Genomic DNA, 20,108 nt, shown 5'->3' on the forward strand with positions numbered 1-20,108 from the left:
TGGAAAAACTCTTGGAAGGCTCTGTACTTATTTCAGTGGCCACCACGGAGATGTTGTGCCATTTGGACATTTCTCTGTCCAGAGCCTTCAGCGTTGTGATGGTCCCGTTCACAGAATCGATGTTGAACAGCCTCTCCAGATCTGTGTGCCGATCGATGGAGTATCTGGAAACCAGCACAAACACACAATCTGTCACTCTCCACAGAACTCATTCCCTTAATCAAGAAAGTCCAGATCCAGGAAAATGTCGTAAAATGTTATGAGGCTGACAGATTTTCCCTGTAACCACAACTCCAAAGACATGATAACTCGATATGACCATGTTCTACTGGCGATAAAATGAGAAAATAACTTTCGCACATCTTTCAATAAAATCTGGTCTGTTGTGAATTTTTCCAAACATTTAGAAGGCAGAAGTCTGTAAATCTGTAAATCCACATTCATGCGACACTTGTTCAAACAAAACAATATAACATGTTGTACAAACACTGGCTCGACAATAGACATCATGAGAATGAAACTTCAATCTTCAAACCAAACACTCAATAACTGGGTGAAATATCTGTGTCTTTCTTTCTTTCTTTCTTTCTTCCTTCCCCCGGGTAGTCTTGTGTTGTTAACCTCTATAACACAAGAGGTTTTGAAGGATCGGTTGAAATTGCATGACGCTCATTAGTAGTGTTTTGTTTTTTGGTTTTTTTTCCAGTCATGATGAGCAATTTGGCACAAAAACTGGAGGCAACGCCGTGAATTTTATCTCCGTGTGTGAACTATGAAGCCCGTTTCCTGGCCAGGGTTGACCATATCATTGGAGCATTGCAAACAACACTGCAATCAGAACCCTTTGCCCCGCCCCCAGGCAACATGTGCTGCTCAGACTTGAATTGAACCCCCCCCCCCCCCCCAAAAAAAAGTACATTTACTACATCATCATCTGGATCACGAGGAATTTCTTAACATGTCGCTTCACGGAGTAGAATGTACCAATCAGAGCCCTCATGGTCAGTGTACCCCCCCCCCCCCCCCCCCGAACACCAAATGTATAGATAGAGGCTGTTGGAGGTGCCCAAAGGCTTTGCAGGGTTACCTTTCGTCAGCTAATAGTTTTTGTGTTAGTCTGCCTCACAATCGGTTCAAGTTTTCATACATTTCTTTATAAAAATGTGCGTATTCTTGTCGGTAGGCCACGTTCCTTTTGAATCCTGCAAAATGTCTAATGTAAATGACCTCCAGGATGCAGTACGCAGCAGAATGAAAGAAATGTGGCTGTGATCCTTCCTCACTGGCATAAATCCTCCTTCACGAGTCCGACTCTCTAAAGTGCTTTACATAGCGAGTAAGAAATGTAATCCGTGTAGTCCGAGGATGATGCGTCTCCTCTCCGCGCCTCCTCGTTTGTCAAAGTCGGGGCTTACGCTCGAGCGAAATGTGAATATGGAACGCGAGGCGCCACGTGGCGCCGGTTCGAAGACCGGGAGGCGCCGGAGTAGCGCGAACCCATGCGGCATATTAGACTCTTTGACTTTGCCACAGAGGGCTTCTTATATAATTCCGGGAGATAAACAGCGTCTCTGTTCACTTCAGAAGGCCGCCGCCATCTTCCGCTGGGAAATCACTAGGAGGGACCCGTGAATAATAATAATCCCCCCCCCCCCCCAATCCTCTTCTCTCTCTCAAACTGTGACACATGGCTCGGTTGATAGATCAGATTTAGCCAAGTGGGCATATTTTCATCCTCAGTATGTAAAAACTGATAAGAGAAGATTGTATTTCCAGCATCTGTCACTTGTTTCAGTATTGATTTCAGGGAAGTGTAATTAAAGCTGGAACAACCAGTGCTGAAGATGCTCATTTACAACAGTATTGCAAAAAAAACAAAAAAACCTTGATTTGAATGTACGCTTTTGCTTAGGACAGAGGGATTCTTTGGCTCTCTGAGGCTTTCACCTTGTGTGTAAATAAACATTTTTATTAGATTTGTAATGTTGCTTTTCTTCCACACCTTGATGTGGCTACTGTGTCACCACAGCTTAGCATGAACCCAAACTGTAAAGGTAATGGTTAAAGTGCTAATGGGCTAATATGGCTAAAAGCAAAAGAAGCTAAGTTATCTACAGCTGTGTGATTGTGCAACGTGTGCATTTGTGAAAACATGCTACAGCTACAAGCTTTAGTCCCTATTGCACTATTTCTGGTTGTTTATTGGTTTTGTTGAAAAAAGTTAATCAATTGTGAGCAATTTAAAAAGTGGACCTTTGCACTGAAACCTAAGGGAAACCTTGGAGTTTCTCTCTATGGACAGTTGACTGCTCCTCTGAGATCAAACTGCGCCGCATGTGGGCTTTGATCTAAAATGAGTTTTAACACATCGTGTTGCGAGCGCTCTCCGGGGTCGCGGTGGTGGAGGCAGCGGCGGCACACTCACTTGACCAGCTTGTTTTCGGCGTCGGGGTCCCGGGCCGACACCACGCCGACGAAGCTGCCCGCCGCCGTGTCCTCGTGCACCTCGATGATGTACGGGTTTCTGGTGAAGACGGGAGGCTCGTCCACGTCCTCCACCGTCACCTTGACCGTGGCGAAGTCGTGGAACTGCAGACTGTGGATGAAGCGCGCATCCAAGTAGGTGTTTTTCACCTCCACTCTGAACTCGAAGTCCCTCTTGCTCTCGTAATCCAGCGCCTGGAGATGAAAGAGCATCAGAAGTCAAGCCGAAGACTTCCCCTTAAAAAGAAACAGTTCGCCTCCGGGATCTTGATAGGCGATTCATTGCATTTCATTTGTCTGCCTTTATCTTATTCATACTCCAAATTCTAACTTACAAATCCAAGTGAGGAATACTGATCTGGGAGATCTTAGAGGGGGGAAACTAAAAATAGTTTCCTGCAAAATGCTTGCTGGTATTTTTTTTTTTTTTTTTTTCATTTTTACAAGCTTATGCTATCTGATTCCACACTGCACTTCAGAAATACATTGTCATATCTTTCCTACATGAATAAATGATATCAAGAGGCTGCTCCTAATCTGAAACTTTGCTGTTTTATAATTAAGAGAGAGGAGATTTCACACATAAAGACGAGATGAGAAGGCAGCTTAAGTTGGATTTAAATTTAAATATATTTCAAGTTCGGATTTCCATCCCAACCTGAACCATTGAAAACAATCCAAGAAAGGATTAAACGATCAAACCAACCTGTATAACAACCTGTATAGCGAGGAGAACGAAAGCTGTTGTCTTATGTTGTGAAAAGACTTTACCTTTGAGACTGTGGAACAGTAAAGATATGACTGTGAATGCTTTGAGTGAAGAAAAGTCTGCTACAAGCTGTTCATTCTGCTCACTTGTCACAAGATGTTTTGTCCGATTGTGCTGTCGGGATCAGTCTGGTGAAAGCAACATGACGTTTGGGACAATTGCAACATTTTTATGTCACGCTTCTTTCAAACCGTAGTTACAACTAACCATACATCTTCTTCAAACAATGAATTAAGACTAAAGTTGTTATAACGAACCGAAACTTTCATTCTAATTATCCCAATATCTTGTCATAATTAACCCAGAATCTTGTCGGTGCAATTCATCTCAACATCATTCATGCCATTCATGCCGACATACCATGAATCATCACAGCCAACTGCTAAAGCATTAGCACCAGCAACTCGCAAAAATATCTACAGAGACAACTTGAAGTATTTACATTTGAGAACTTCACCTACTAAGAATCCGATGCTATCGTCGAAACAAATGGAGAATATAACTCAACGGCATTCCAGGTGTATCAATCCCTGATTGGAGGAAGGTGTTCAAATGACTCGAGCCTTGTTTTGTTGTAAGATAAAGCAAAAAGAAAGTTTGGAAGACGATGTTTCATCGAGTTACCTTTTTGATAACGATGACTCCTTCCTGTGTGGTTTGGTCCGTGATGATGTTGAATATGTCGTGCCCGCTCACGATGCTGTACTCCATCTCAGCGTTGCGCCCCACGTCGGAATCCTCGGCTTTGATGCGCCCGATGGCGCCCCCGATCTCTGTGGACTCCACGGCGGTCACGCGAAAGGAATCTACGCAAAATGGAGGACAGGGGATTTTAATCACGTCTTCCATGAACTGCATTATGGATCAGCTGAAGAGAGAGAAACGCAAAGAGCGTCTTACGGTTTGCAAAGCGTGGCGGACTGTCGTTGACGTCTGAGAGCGTGATGCTGACCGTGGTGGTTCCTGAAAGCCCCCCCATCTGTCCGGCCATGTCCTTCGCCTGGATCACCACCTGGTAATTCTCTTTCAGTTCTCTGTCCATGCCGGGCAGCGCCGTCTTTATGGTTCCTGTCGAAGGAAATGTACAAATCTCTCAACAACTAGGGACGACTTTAGAATAAACTTCATTTTCAGTCAGTTAATTTGCTGTCTCACCACATATGTTTTTCTCGTGTATTAATGATCATTAAGAGATACCCTTCATGAACCGAATGCAGTTTCGAAGGGAAAAGAGTACAACACTTTTTGGGTAGTGTGCAGAGCTAAGAGTGTTAAATATGCCTACACTTCATAGCGGTTACTATCCAGATGTAACTGCAGTATTGATGATCCTGGTTCAGTAACGTTTGTTCCGGAACCTTCTGTGAAAGTTTTTCCTCAGCTCTGGCTGCCATGCTTTTAATCCTCGACTCTTCGTTTTCTTCATCACGATAACAGTTTCCCTGCTTTTCTCCAGTGCCTCAAGTCTCTCGCTCACTCTGATGCGCTGTTTCCGCTTTACACACGTTTTATCATTTTTACTTTAAATTCTGCAGTCTAGCTTTTTCCTTCTGCAGACATTTTTCCCAGATAGTATGTTCTACTGTATTTTGATGTAGAAGTTTCCTCTTACTATAAGTGGCATGGCCAGTCAATCGACAACAAAATAAAAGTGGGACATATAGTTCAGATAATAAAATCTTGAAAAAACAGGAACACAGTAAAAGTCTGAAATGATCAGCCGTATAAATGTGTTCCCGAGGCATTTCAGATTACAATCACTGAGAAGTTGATAAAGTCCTTATTTTTCACTTGTTTAATTCTTGGAGACTCACTCCCAGCAGTGCAGACGGCACGTTCGCATCAGAAAACCTTCTCCAAAGAGCCCCTGCTGGGTTCGTCTCACCGTTTTCCGAATCCACCGAGAAGTAAGGCTGTCCCTGCAGGATGCTGTACACCAGCTTGGCGCTGTTCCCGTACGTTTGATCATCGGCATCGGTGGCGGTTACGGTGACAACAGATGTACCTGGGAAAAAAGAAAAGAAAAAAAAAGATATATATATATATATATATATATGAAAACAAACATCCAAATTCAAACTGAGTGGAAGACACCATCAAGAAGCTGGCATGTTAATTCTTGCCCGGGGAACTTCTGGAACTATTGTTTTCATCATTGATTCTACTCTTGCCTGGATATAAATGTGAATTATCTCTCCACCAGAGATGAACTTTTCTAACCAGACCTCCTTGAATGAGTCACATACTCTACATAAAACTACACCGGCACACTTTTAACCAGACTCTTAAAACTCGATCTGAGCTAGTTTCAAACACCTAGATCCATGGAAACCACTCTTATATCTTCTCCACTGAGTCTTTGATCCAGACCTTTAAGTTTAACCCCAGATCTTTAGAATAAAGTCTCTACAGCGGACTTCGTCTTTGAAGCAGAACCACAGCTCTCTTCAACGCATATATGAGCACATTTCTCCATCTTTTAGTCAAAAACCCCTCAAGAAACATGTTCAACAGCCTGTTAAAGGGGTTTATCACACTGTAATGCAATGTTTAAGAAAAAATTCAACCTGCAACATCCCACTAATAGAAGAAACTGGCTATTGGTGGGATTTTAAGTTCCAATCCACTAAAGTTTGATGTAAATAAACACATTTATCTTATTAGGGACCTCGCCAATGGCTGGGCCCTAGTTTTATTTGTATTTGAAAAAAAAAAAAGCTTTTTATAGCTAAAGACTGCTCTAATTGTTAAAACTGAAAGGATTAAAACAACGGATGTGGGAGGTCAATTTAGAAGCAAAAACCAGAATAGGTAAAATGGCTAAGAATTACTTTAACAATTGGCATAGGGTAAGAAAAATTTTTTTACAAAACTGATTAAAAAAACAGCTAAAAAGAGTAAAACAGCTCAAACAAATGAAACCAGTATAAGGGTTTAACAAAAAGAACACCAAGTTGTCTAAAAACCTGCTTAAGCAGGTACACATTCACACATCAATGGAGGCAGCTGTTATGCAAGGCGCTCAATCCATTTCTGCAATGGATAAATAGCTCAAATGAATAAAATGGCCCAAGAAATTAATGAAAACATAAAAAATAAAAAGAGCGAATACCAAAATAGCTTAAAAAAATTAAAATGGGGAAGAGAGAAAAAGGTGTAAAAGAAATAAATATGACAAGCTCAATGGCAGAAACGGTGAAAATGGTTAGTTTAAATCAACTATATTCTAATAAAAAAGATTACTAGTGTAAACATTACAAAACTTTATGAATACAAACAGATACCGTTTTTGTATGTATTTTTTGTGGAATATGTTTTGTGGAAAAATTCAATTGAAATGAATGGATTTGCTGAGAATATTAAACCATAAAATAGATGCAAGGTTAACAATTGCAGATGCATACCAAATAAACCTTTGACAAGTGCACATCACTGCTGTTTTTAAACACCCATCTTCCCTTTTCTTCTTATGCTCTGACTTCCAACAAGTATCCTCTCACTTTCTGTTTCATTTCCAGTATGAAGTGACTCACAACTGGGCATTTGAGAAATGATCGAGGCCAATCAGACTGGAGAAAATCTCATTTTAAAACAACTACAAATCATCTGTTCTAAAGAAGTTAAAAAAGGAAAGAGGTACCCTCGAAATGAAAACAAATAGGGACAAAGACCTTCCAACTAAACGATACACACAAAGGTGTCAAAGTGCTTGATAATTTGTCTTTGACATTTCAAAACCTCTGGTTGATGGAAGAAGCGCCGTAACTCCCGGCGTGTCAGTCATTGGAGTCACTTCCACATGAGGTCTTGTTTAATCCAGCCAAGCGTTTCAATAACACCACGTTGCAGATCCTGTCCTTGGCATTCAGACCTCTGCCGTGTCCTGTTGGAGTCCGACTGCCTCCGTGCATACTAATGACCTCTCCAACATCTGTCCCGCTCAGTCCCCGTGCTGATGGCAGAAAAGGAGGCTGCAGGTTGCTTGCATGCCTGGGTGGCTTGATTAGTGTTCAGCTTGAACATATGAGGCGGTTTATTAGTCCGGAGACGAGCTCGGTGACCCTGACCCAACTTTTTTTCTTCGACCTGCGTCCACGCGGCGGGGAAATCTACAAAACAACCGCATTACGAATTCCAAATGTGTTGTTATTTGTCACATAACCAACTGGGCGTTTTGATTTCCCCTTGATTGCTCCTGTGTATTAATTAGTTGTTGCATAATTGGGGATTGATTTCAAAGTTGCGTGCGCTACTTTCATAAGGTTTGTTTATATTCATGCCAACCGCTCCATTGGTGGATCTTGAATGGAGCGAAGTGGAGAGCAATGAAGCAAATCCTTAATTGGAAAGACTGTGACAATCTAAACTTTCAATATTTCTATTGCCTATTAAAAATGGCAAATGGCATTACTTGTTGTGAATGTCCAATGAGGCCCGAGCAAACAAACAACAATCCGGCGAAGAGTGGACTAGCTGAGCAGAGCTGAATGCAGCTTTGTGTTCGACCGGTCCGACCGACTGATGAACAACATGGTGTTTGGACATATTCTATTAACTCTATAATTATATCACTTCTTAAAAAGAATAGATGGGAAGTAATTAGATTTCTATTAAATGTGTGTGCTGATTATATTCCCTTTTTTTTATTACTATTTGTTGCAGTCTGATGGGGTGCCTTGAAATTATCCCACTGGAGGGCTCAACAATAACAAAAACAGGAAGTGAGGTTCAAGCCACACTTTGATTGGTTTGCAAGCTATTACAGTAATAATCCATAACATTAAGACCACAGAGAAGGTGAAGTGAATACCACTGGAAAAGAAAAAATGCATGTTTAGGAAATGCAAGTGTGAGGATTTGGGTCAGAGCATCTCCAAACCTGCAACTCTGTTTATCAGATGTGATGCAGGGAAGGAAAAGAGAGGAACCGAAAACATGGCCACAGAAGATCAGCGCTCATGGCAGTGCAATCTCATCCAATAGACAAGACATAGGAAATAACAGTAACTACCGTAGCTCCAACTGCTAAGGTAGTTACTGTTGTTTCCTATGAAAGGGTCTCACAATACACAGTGCCACACAGTTTGTTGTGTATGAACAGTCTGCAGTTTGAACCGTGTCGAACACCCAACGCACCAACAATGGCCATTAAGAGCCAGAACTGCACCACAGAGGAATGGAAGAAGGTTCTGTTTGAGACCAAGTCGACAGTCAGGCTTTCCTCTGACGGCACCGTGATCATAACGGGAAGAAAGTGCATTGCTTTTGGCATTAAAATTGATCCTCACAAAGGCACAATTGATATGGGAAGTATCAATGTTTTTGTATCAGGTCGCACATCACTAATAGAAACAATATTTCATGATCGCAGTTCCTACTAACGTGCCCTTCTCCTGAGCAAAAACGGTTCAGCAATGATTTAAAGAACACAGAAAAGAGTTTGAGGTCTTGACTCGGAATACCCCAGATCTCTATCTAACCCAGCATTTGAGGGATGAGCTGGACAAGTAAATCCAATTCATGGAGGCCCAATCACACAACTTCCTGAACTTAAAGTATCCGTTGTGAACATTTTGGTTCCAGATACCAAAAACACATTCAGAGGTCTGGAGGAGTGAAAGGCTCGGTGGGTCAGGGCTGGTTTGGCATTAAACGACGAACCGACTGGCTTTCAAACACTGACTTACCCACTTCCGACATCTCAGGGACGTTAGCAAAGTAGATTTCCTTTGCGAACTTTGGTTCGTTGTCATTGATGTCGTGGATTTTGATGTTGAATTCAGTGTCGGGCTCCAACTCCGCATTGGTTCTCCGGTCCAAAACCTTGGCGTGCAGCGTGTACATGGCCTTCTCCTCCCTGTCCAGCCTCTTGGTGGCATGAATATCTCCGGACTTCTCGTCGATCAGGAACAGGTTGCCCGCCCCTTCCCCCGTCAGCACGTATCTCACATTGCCGTCGTCTTTGTCCATGTTGGAGTGAAGCTAGAAATAAGAAAGATATTGTTTTTATAAATGTCAATACATGCAAATATAAAGGCAGAGCAGTAAAATAACTGATGCTCCAAAGTAGAGGCCTCATTTTACCTGATGTCAGGGACTGCAGGGATAATTCTGAAGGACACTACATAGTCTTTTTTTTTAAGCTACCTCAAGTTATTGGGCACAAATAAATGAATAAATCTTCCAGTTCAGTAGTAATTGTCCTTGAGTTGAGCACCTCTCAGGCAATAATAAAACCTTGCAACCCCTGTTGATGGCATGAAATCTGTTTGCAGAATCAACACAGAAGCATCTCAAACTCTGCTCTTCAGGAATTATAAACAAACCCTCCGTTTAGTATGTGCGATTTTGATCTTTATACCAATTTGCCTCCTTTTTATTAAACTAGAGGTCCTCTCTTGGGGCCGTTTATTCCATTAAAAAAAGTAATCCGTCGTAATGAAAATAACATATTTGTGACACATTTTGAGTCAGACTGGATTGAAATGTTGTGAAATAACTGTGTGCAAACATGCTTGGAGAAGATTAACACTTCCACCTACATGTATGATGCACATGAATAGATCTGATCCGTGCAGAAATGCTGCATTTTTTGGGGGGGGGACGTGTCACATCTCTGACGTTCACTTTCTCAATCTGTCGACGCTAAGCTGCAGCTCAAAAGTAAGTCCTGAGTTCTGCCATGAAGGACCAAATATTAGCTCAATTTTCAGGTACTTTGAAATTTAAAAGTCGAGTGGAAGCAGATTCTGTGTGTTCTTTGCTTTGACGAATACATAAACAATACCTGAGCTGGCAAGCTGACAGCCACTTTATTATGAAGCTCGTTTTATATTTCTTACATGCTACCTTATTTGAGATTTTCTCGATTGACATTCAGAGAAACTGCACTGGTTTGGCAAAGCGATACTCATGTACTGCTATGTCGAAGTCTGGCTCCCCAGCTACGACTCGTGGCATGACAGTTAAATAGCTCCTTATTAGTAGATAAAACACAAATTGGCTAATGTTTCTTGTGCTGACTATCTATTAATCTTTAGTATTTGGATCTTTTCCAGCAGCACTACCAGGTAGCAATAGTTACATTTTCTTTTCTATTTTCCTTTATTCGAACACTTCAACTCTTTTTTTTTTTTTTTTTTCCCTTTCCCGATGGAAATGTATGCGATGTTGATGTCCGCCTTTACACCCTCGCCTGAAACCTGCGACACTCTCGCGGAGGCAAAAAAATAATGGTGTAAAGACGGCGAGAAATCTCGGATCACAGCTCCACTCGGCGCCTCGCCGCTCGGCACTGTCAAGAGTGTGACATCCTCCATTACTCCGCTTCAAATTAGTCCCAGATTTCTCTTCCAGATTGTGCCTTTGAAGAACGACTAAAAAGCCTCACCTGCAGCAACAATTGCTAAAATGAGTCAGTCACCTTTGACCCATCCATCACCTTGAAGGCTCTTCTAAGTGCCACACAGGAGTAATGGCACCCTGCTGTGACAGACACTTGATTCAAGCTCATTACCGTACTGGATCTGTCAGCGGATATATTTAGAGCGCTATCTCATGGGTTCACATTTTAAATGACAAGTAGTTAGGGACACAGAATGTACGTCAGTAACTTATTAATATTAATGTCGGCACGCTGTGAGGAAACTAATTATTTTTTTCCCCCGCAGTTGGAAGAGTGATGTCAACAGTACAACTTTTGGATGGAAATCAGAAATGTATTGCCAAAGAGAGAGAGAGAAAATAGGGAGAGTGGTAGCTATTCTCAGGCGGAGTTAAAAAAAAAAAAAAGAAAGAAATGGGGACACGTGTGGGAAAAACAAGATGCTGTCAAGTTCAAATTAACAATATAGCCCGAGTTTGGCACCGCGTTTGAAAAATAGTTTCATGCAGATGAACTCCATTATCCAAAGTCTATTAAGGAGGAATATCAGTCAGCTTGAGTTTGCACATATATTTGTGCTCGGAGACAGTCTGTTCATTGTTTGTGAATATGAATTCTCTCCTGAGCTGTAGGCCACTGAACCAGGGATTAAAAGACGTCTGGTGGATGTGAAGGCTGCCGCTATTATTGACTGTGAATGACAGCCAACGCAGGAGAGTGTTTGTGTGGATTCAAATAGGCCTCATATCGGCGGTATGTGTGCGATTATTCCCCTTTATTATGATTAAAAAGACGGGGAAGAGAGAGGAAAAAAAAAAAAAACAAGAGGAATGCATAATCCCTCAGTCACCTTCTCGGCTGTAGGAGACGCTTGCTATGCAACGCCGCACCCCGAGACATGAGAGGAACATATTTCATTACTGACGCGCAGGACGGAGGCCGTTCGCCGTCGTAATGAGACCCGGAGCAATGTTTCCGACCACGTCACCCAGCTGGAGCTGCGATTTCGCCAAATCTTTTCATCATACACCTCAAGACTTGTTATGTGATTATTACCATAATGCCCAGTTCTGCTTGTTAATCCAATGAAAAAAAAGAAAGAGGAGAAGCAAAAACAGCATAAAGAAAAAAAGAAAAACCAACAAGCCATCAAAGCAGCCTCTAACTATGCTGCCTACACGATAATAGTGGGGTTTGTTTTTTCTTTAGTCTTTGCAGAAGACTTTTTGATTATTTACATATTTTACCTTCAGTCCAGATCAAACATGTGTCGACTGGTAACTCCGGGGCCACATTTAGCTCTCATACTCATTATTTGTGTTGAGTTTCAGAATATGTCCAGATGTGGACTGGCATTACTCTGTAAGTACTCGACAACAACATGCGTTTCAAGGTAAAGAATATACAACGCATGCATGTTGGTTTAACCAAAGTAATTAGATGACACTATTTCATATTTATTTATTTGCCATAATTCTCATTTTCTTGGATTATAACAGCCTCCCCTCCTCTCCAAGTCACCAGACAGCTTCGGGACACGAGTGGCTGCAAATACAATCTCGGAATCAGGGGTAGGCCTTTTCATCGCGTGGTCTTTGAGATGAAATAACGGTAACAAACCAAAAAACAAGGTTAAAACTGGGTTGTTGTTTATTTTTTTACTTTTTGCAGACATTTTTTTGAGAGAGAGAGAGAAAGCGAGCGAGATCCTGCTGCTTTGCTCCAACTCAGAGGTTGATGGATGAGTAATCGTTTTGGGACCTCACATCTCTGAAAAGCTGCTGCTTGGATCTTTGTTGTTCTGGCTCGTTTGGAGAATGAGTGACTTTCGATTTTCAAGCAAACAAGCCTGCAAAAGGGTATTATAATTATCTCGGCTTAGTATAAAGTGTTGTAATGACATTGTTTGAAGGGGAATTTTTATTTTCTTTTTTTGCATTTTTATTAAAGTTCAAAAAAATTATATACTGTTACTAATTTAATATAGTACCTTTGTGTTATTGTTATTTGTAAAGGGGTTTACAAGGTTTCATGGTCCTCATACATAATAATCATTAAGACTAAATAGTGATAGATGGAGTTGTTTTCGTAGTGTTCACAGTAATTTACATACCCCAAATTAATATTACACTGAGTTAATCTGAGATACTCTCCCAAAATAAATACTGAGCTCAGGGCTCCTTTCTATTACTTAGGTGGTTGATGGGCTACACCTGGATAGACATACATTTTGAGTATTTAATGGGTTTCACATATATCAGATTTGAAACATTTGCAACTACTGATGTCTTCATATTAAGTAGTTAACTTGTAATTTGTGTGAATTTTGCAAAAATTTTTCAGCCATAAAGCTCTAAATTCACAGAATTAATACAAAATGAAAAAGTAACCACTGATAAAGTTGTCCATTCACACCTAGCTTAAAGCTGACGGTGAGCCAAAGATTTGAGAGTGTTCCCTAATATCATAGAACCCTAAAAAGCACAGTGCAAAGTAATAGTAAGAATACTAATGCTGGGTTAAGGTGACCTATTTATTTGTTGTTGAGTGGCAGTGGTAGAAACAGATTTTTTATTTTCTTTTTTAACAATAAAAAATCTTCGCCAACAAAAATTGGGTGAAGGTTATGTTTTTGCCCGTGTAAATTTATGTATTGGTTTGCATGCATGTACTTTACCAACTTTTCGCAAAAACTACAAGACCAGAATTGACACAGCAAAACCGTAACACCGGTGTGATCGCATTGACAGGTAGTGGTTTATCTGTTTATCCCCACTCAGTGTTTCGCACAGTGATGTTGCTACCTGACAGGCTAGTTAGCATTGTTATGTGCTAATGGCTAACATGCTCGTGATGCTAACTCTGTTCGGCAAAGAAATGTGGCATTGGTGACGATATGCAGTACCTACCACATCCTACAAGGGGCACTGCTGCACCCTCAGCACCAATTAAAGTTTATTTGGACTCGAGTTGAGTTACAAATCTGGACAAAGCCTCCCATCGGTACTCTGTGTTCATTTCGTCTGTATTTCTGTCCGTCTCACGGAAGCTTATGAACCAATGGAGCAGTTCTCGAAGTAGCCATGTGGGAGCAGTGTGGACACCAAACGCAACCTCCAAACAAGATGTACATAAAGGCCTCACAAACATCTAAAAAGACCTTTTCAACAGTTACCACATTTATTATCTCCACAATTTTTTCTAATCGGTTGCCATAGAAACTGTTGACTAAGAGCTTCCCCCAGGGAGGTATATTGTGATAGCCATAGCAATGTAAAGGGCGAACAGAAGTAAAAGGATAAAAAATACACCATCAAGCCGTCACACCATCTCCAAACACTTTGTGTCACTGCATTGTAACTGTATTTGACTGATAAGAGCAATCAAAATAAAAAACAAGCTACACAGTTGAATTTAAATTCAGAATAGAACACAGAGCAGCAGAGAGTTCAGAGTGGGTGATAAGCTTGTGAAGGACTGGAAAAGCAGAGTAACTGTTACTGTGATGAAGAAAACAAAGACTACGGTAATCATGGGCTAGAAGCACAATACTTAAGTCCGTACTTAAGTCAGTCTAGACATGGTTAAATAAACGAGTCTTACAGAGATATAATGGACTTTTTGCTATTCATAAAACAGTTTTGAAAGTATATACTATACATAGGATTATATATAATAGTCCAATAATTATGGTAAATGGTTTTTAACCCCTATAGGCTATTTTCACTCTTCTTCTTTTTTTTATGCTCAAATACAGAAATTAAGTCAGTGTACCTAAAAAAGTTCCTTTAAGTTTCCAAACTACTGTTGCAACTGTGCTGTTATAATGTGTTCAGTGCTGCTAATGTTTCTATACTTAGCATCAGTGGCTAGTTAGCGGCACTTACCATGCACAGTGGCAGCGTTTCATAAAAATTGCAGGGTTTTTTTCCCCAGTTGCCACGGAGACTGAGTCGGCGCGTTTTCAAAAGGTACCATTTTCAGTGGCTCTCACAATTGTTGATTGTTTCATAGTTTAGCATTGAGGCATTTTTCTCATACATGTATGCAGAGAAAATTTACAAAATACTGAGCTGCAAGGCAAGATGGTGGGGAAAAGAAAATATTCTATGTCGTTCAACCGTGTTTGAATGGAAAAAAACATACTTTTTTCAACACAATAGAGGCGTCAAGTAGTGAAACTGGCATTTAAAGTTAACATTTTGCTCAATTAATAATAACCTAAAAGAATGACGCTTTTCTCTTTTTTAAGTGGACGTTTCAGTAACATAATGGACGATCCCTTCATTGAAGAACATATTGAAGATCACATGAAATAAAATGTCGTTTCTGTTTATTTGCTTCAATTCTTAAGCCAATTCTCACAAATGTTTACCGACACGTGCAAGAAATGACTTTTCATATGTCAAGAGTTCACTGCGTCAAAAAAAGAAGAAAAATCATTGATACTCTTGAGAAAGTGGCACAAAGTGGGGTTTTTGTTTTTTTTGTGTGTTTTATTTCCCTCTTTCCTCTTCACAAAATCAAATGTTAGCATGAGCGCGCTATGTTTGCAGAGATTTAGTGGCTCTCCTTTCAAGGCCTCGCAGTAACAAACAGCCTTTTTTTTTTTTTTTTTTTCCAAGGCCTTTACAACAGAAGCACAGAAGAGAGCCTTGATGAGTTAAATCGCCTTGCACAAACACTGAGGAATTGTCAGCAAAGCGGCAAAATCATTGGCAATTCTTGTCAGGTCTCTGGTTCGGCATTGCTCGCTGCTGCAGAGAGGAGATAGCAAAATAGAGCAGCAAATGGATACAGAATAATTACTCTTCCTACTCCCTGCCTCTGTCTTTTAAAGAATCCTCACTGCCGGAGCGCTGCGCCGTGATGGATAATACGCAGGTTGAAGTTGCAGCTTAGGGTATCTCTAGTGTGCTTTGTATCCGCTCGGCACAATCGGTTTGAACGAGGAATAAATATCGGCACAAAAACGCCAGCAGCTACCTTGAGTGTTTAAAATTGGAAGTTTTTTGTTTTTTTTCCCCCCTTATTTGAGACAATGCCGGGGATGTGGGGTGCACTTCAGATCACCCCCCTCCCCCCGTTCAAAGTTTTGTGGTGGTGTTACTCGACATTCACACTCCGCCGCTTAAGAAGTAGGACAGCTGCAAGACGAACGCTCATTAACGGGAAGACTCGGACCAGATTCCAAGCGTTTGTTTTTCTCCCTGATTTCTATTCGCTCCCATGACAAACATACTCTGCCTTAATAAACAAGCCTAAAATGTCTTTTTTTTTTTTTTTTAATATATGAAATAATAAAGTTGCTTGTCTCACTCAGCAATATTCAGTTCATTCGTCAGGTTTTTGGGTTTTCTTTTTTCCCCCAGACCCTTCGGTTGAGAAACGGGCGACACAAGAGCGCGACCGTTCTTTGCATCATATTTGATTGGTACAATCAAGGAATCAAACCTCAAGTGACAACCAGCGAGTGTGTGCGGGCTGATTGGAGAGGTCTGATTGAACGCGAAATAAACAAGGTCTCCCGCAGAGCGCCGCCAAATGCCATTAAGTGATCTTCATGTGGAAGACCATCAAGGCTTTGATGGCTTTGTGCCGGGCATGAGAGGGTTTCTTTCAACTCTGGGTTTTCTGTCTCTCTCTCTCTCTGTCCTTTTCACCATCGCTCTTTCCTCACCATTCTATGAATCACTTCGCTTTAAAAATGGAAAAACTGATCAAATAATTTGTTAATTGGTTATTAAAGAAACCGTTTCTGAGGAATCCTTCGATATTAAAAGCTGTTCTCACGTGTCCTGTACCTGAAATGTATACAAATAGATGAGTGTATCTATACTGTGTGAGTGTAGGCAATTGTGCAGAAAACGTAAATATACATGAGTCAGCGAGGCTTTTTCTCTGCTTCTTTTTCTTAGGATGTAAAGTTGGTTTGTTTCTGTATTAGCAGTGTTGCATTTGTGGGATGAGCAATGGAGCAACTGAAGGTTTCTGGCATATGCAGAAAATATGTATTGTATGTAAAATGTAAAATACGTATTATTTTTCATACTCTTGCTGCTCATCCCACAAATGTGCATTACTTATAAATGTGGCACAATTTAAAAGGGAAATAAGCAGTTTATGTTCCACCAGAGACATAATCTTGTGAATTTTCTTAATTTGTCTTTTTGTAAGTTTTAATGAAACTTATATTAAGTATCATTCATTTACATAGATCTTGCACTTTTAATTATTTTTTTTTCAATGTATATGTACAGTACTCACGTTGTACTGATTACTATTGCAGCAGTTTAAATAAATAATAATAATAATAAATTAAATTAAATATTCTCATATTTAGTGATAATATACCTTTTTACTTTTACCTTTATTAGCACTTTTATAATAATAATAATAATAATAGTAATAATAATAATAATAATAATAATAATAAAATAGAAATTTTAATTCTAAACGAGACGAACATTATAGTACTAATCATAATCACAAATATACTACTACTAATGATATAATCATCTTGAAAAATATTAATATTGTTGTTATTGTTGTGGTTGTTAGTGGTAATATTTTTATCTTAAATATTAAGCTTCATCCTTATTGTGTACAAACCAACTGAATCACATGTCATCCTGCCCACATCATCATCTCACATTATTTCACTCAGTTTCAGTTTATATATCTGATCTCTTCCTCTCTATCGCCCTCACAATCTGTTTGTCTGTCAGCTCTCTGAATTAGCTTCTTGTCTTGTGAAATGGCAGCACGTAGATGCCCTATTTCCCCCCCGTCCTCCACCTCCTCTTCCTCCTCCTCCTGCACTCGTTTATTACAGCCTGCTGTTTTCCTGACACTTTAATCGTGACTGATATTGGACACAGGAAGAGTGGGGAGCTGCCGAATGTGATTGCTGTCACGCCGCAGAAGTTTGGTGCCAAAGAGCATCAAAGAGTGCAGGGAAAAAAAAAAGGAAGAAAGGAAGAGGCAGCACCACGTCACCGGATGGCCCCGTTTATGGTTGGCTTCGCTGCTTCATCACATAACACAACAGGGTGAATTTCATTGGCCCCCCTGACTGATCTTGCTCTCTCTCTCTCTCTCTCTCTCTCTCTCTCTCTCTCTCTCTCTCTCTCTCTCTCTCTCTCTCTCTCTCTCTCTCTCTCTCTCTCTCTCTCTCTCTCTCTCTCTCTCTCTCTCTCTCTCTCTCTCTCTCTCTCTCTCTCTCTCTCTCTCTCTCTCTCTCTCTCTCTCTCTCTCTCTCTCTCTCTCTCTCTCTCTCTCTGCCACATCACGATGATGCTCTCTGCAGAAGAAGTTGTCATACCCCCTCCCCACCCCCACCTCCTTCTCCACTTGTTTACTCCAGAGAATGAGGCGTGTGATGAAAGCCAGCTTCCTCTGAGGAAAATTGGCTGTCGACAGTCACCTCATTTCCCTCCCTGGAGTTGATAACTGTGGCGTTCCCCCCATCACACCTGTCTTTATGCCGCGAGCCGGGGTGAGATGACAGGAACCTCCAGCAGCATTGTCCCAAAACCGCCTTTCTTGTCACACTCTTGGAAGACGTCTCTCCCTCTGATGTCTGATTTTGATCCCCGACTCACTATCGATTATTAAAACGGAAAAATTACCTTTGCCACGTGTTTGTGGTTTTGAAGCCACGCGTGAAATTACAGCCTGTGTTAAACTTCAAAACCGAGACCGATCTGTTTAAAATAACTATTTTACTGCCCTGGTGAGGTGAGAGGCCTGTTACATAAGGACCTGCAGGTGTCACTGTCTACTCATCCCACAAATGCATGAGTCTTCCAAACATAGGACCATTAAACAGGGAAATAAATACTTGTTTAGAGTAATTACCAAAAAGTAATGATAAAACATTAACATACTAAATTCACTTATTTATTTATTCATTTATTCATTTGTTTATTTGTTTGTTTGTTTGCTTGTTTGTTTGTTTATTTATTTATTTTTACTTCACAATACCTCATCTTATAATTTAAAAAAAATACGTATGGATGTTCAACTTCTGAATGTTTATTTATGTTTATGCTGGTAGCAGTTCTTAGTTTCAATTAACGTAATCATCAATTATTGAAACATTACAAGCGTATGTTGTTTCAACCACTAAATAGTTCTTGTGTAGCTGTGGTCTGTATTGGTCTTCTCATATTTAATAGATTGTACTTGCCACTAAGAGACGTGAGGAGTTCCTGTGATAATACAAGTTCATATACTGACCAGTAGGTGTCCCTGTCTGCTCATTTTACCTCTTTTGTCCTCCTGCCTCGTGTACCCAGTATATTTTGCCCTGACGCCTCCCCAGGGGGCCTTTTTTTTTTTTTTTTTTTTTTTTAAACGCTGATGGTAGCCATCTAATCATCAATCACTGTGGCTTTGATTCTACGTCTGTTTAGTGTGCTTAAAAGTACTGTGGAGGGTGGGGGATTAGTTTCTGTCCGATAGCTCCAGTTAGTCATGTTCATCTTCTATAATCAGCCTGCGGACAGAGTGTCGTGGACGCGCTACCTTGCCCACGTATTGATGGTCGTTTCCCGTGTATTCCTCCAGTAGAAAGAATTGATTCCACATCCAGCCGCGCTTGGACCGCTGCAGGATCCGCCCGTCGCCCTCCGCCATCCCGAACAGGTTCCCCATGTTGCCGGGCATAAAGGGAAGGCCGGTGCTGGGCCACGGGACGATGCAGAGCGCGAGGGCAAGGAGTACGACTCTCATGGTATATATGTATCCGGTCGGCGGGGGGAGGGGCGAAGGGAGGGGGCGGACGGGGGGTGCCCGTGTGAATTATGGTGATGAGCTTGTGAGAGGGTGAACGCTGGAAGGTGGAGTCATCAGTGGAGACATTGTATTCCCGTATGTGACGCTCCGTTTTAGTCCCTGTGAAGAGAGGAAAAAGCCGTCAGGAAAGAAGGCAAGAAAGTTGTGGCCCTTGTTGAAACAGTTTTAAAAGGGTCAAATTATCCGAAATTCCCTTTCCAATGGTTTTCCAAAAGTAATATGCATCCCCATACCTGGGAATGATGCTCCAGAGGTAAAGAAAGTCTGCCCTCTCTCTCTCTCCCTGGCTCGTTTAAAGTTTTAAAAAGTGTGCGCAACAATGAGCGAATCGGAAATGAAACCCGATATAGTGTCATCCGGGGTTTAGCCAATCCCAATCAAGGTAGGCTCCTCCCCTTTCACCTTCACACAATCAGGCAGCTCTGCTTTGGCACGTGGCACCACGAGAGGAAGTACTTCCTCCTCTTCCCAGGATGGGCACGTGTGGGCGGAGCCAGTCCAGCTCACACAGACGCAGCAGATTCTGAATGCAGCTCCTAGATCCAATACTTAAGTGCATGAACATCAAGGGAAAGCTGGATTTGGGGCAATGCACTTTAAATTCAATGTTTTTGGATCAACAAAATCCATGTGAAAGTGTTGAAAAGCTGGCTAATATGACCCCTTTCAATC

The 20,108-nt window shown here is 41.1% G+C and overlaps 1 protein-coding gene across 1 annotated transcript in view; it reads right to left on the minus strand.

The window, feature by feature from the left end:
* LOC308144185 (cadherin-10-like) overlaps positions 1–19,373 on the minus strand; it is a gene marked incomplete at both ends in the record, with an annotated part of 27,117 nt that extends 7,744 nt beyond the window's left edge. Inside the window, 7 exons of the mRNA XM_080515242.1 lie at positions 28–164; positions 2,426–2,679; positions 3,878–4,059; positions 4,154–4,321; positions 5,139–5,258; positions 8,941–9,235; positions 19,167–19,373. Coding sequence (XP_080371368.1) covers positions 28–164; positions 2,426–2,679; positions 3,878–4,059; positions 4,154–4,321; positions 5,139–5,258; positions 8,941–9,235; positions 19,167–19,373 — 1,363 coding nt within the window. The remainder of the gene's footprint in view (positions 1–27; positions 165–2,425; positions 2,680–3,877; positions 4,060–4,153; positions 4,322–5,138; positions 5,259–8,940; positions 9,236–19,166) is intronic.
* Positions 19,374–20,108: the final 735 nt, after the last annotated feature.

The sequence above is a fragment of the Blennius ocellaris genome (assembly GCF_963422515.1).
Source record: "Blennius ocellaris genome assembly, chromosome: 19".
Classification (NCBI taxonomy): Eukaryota; Metazoa; Chordata; class Actinopteri; order Blenniiformes; family Blenniidae; genus Blennius; species Blennius ocellaris.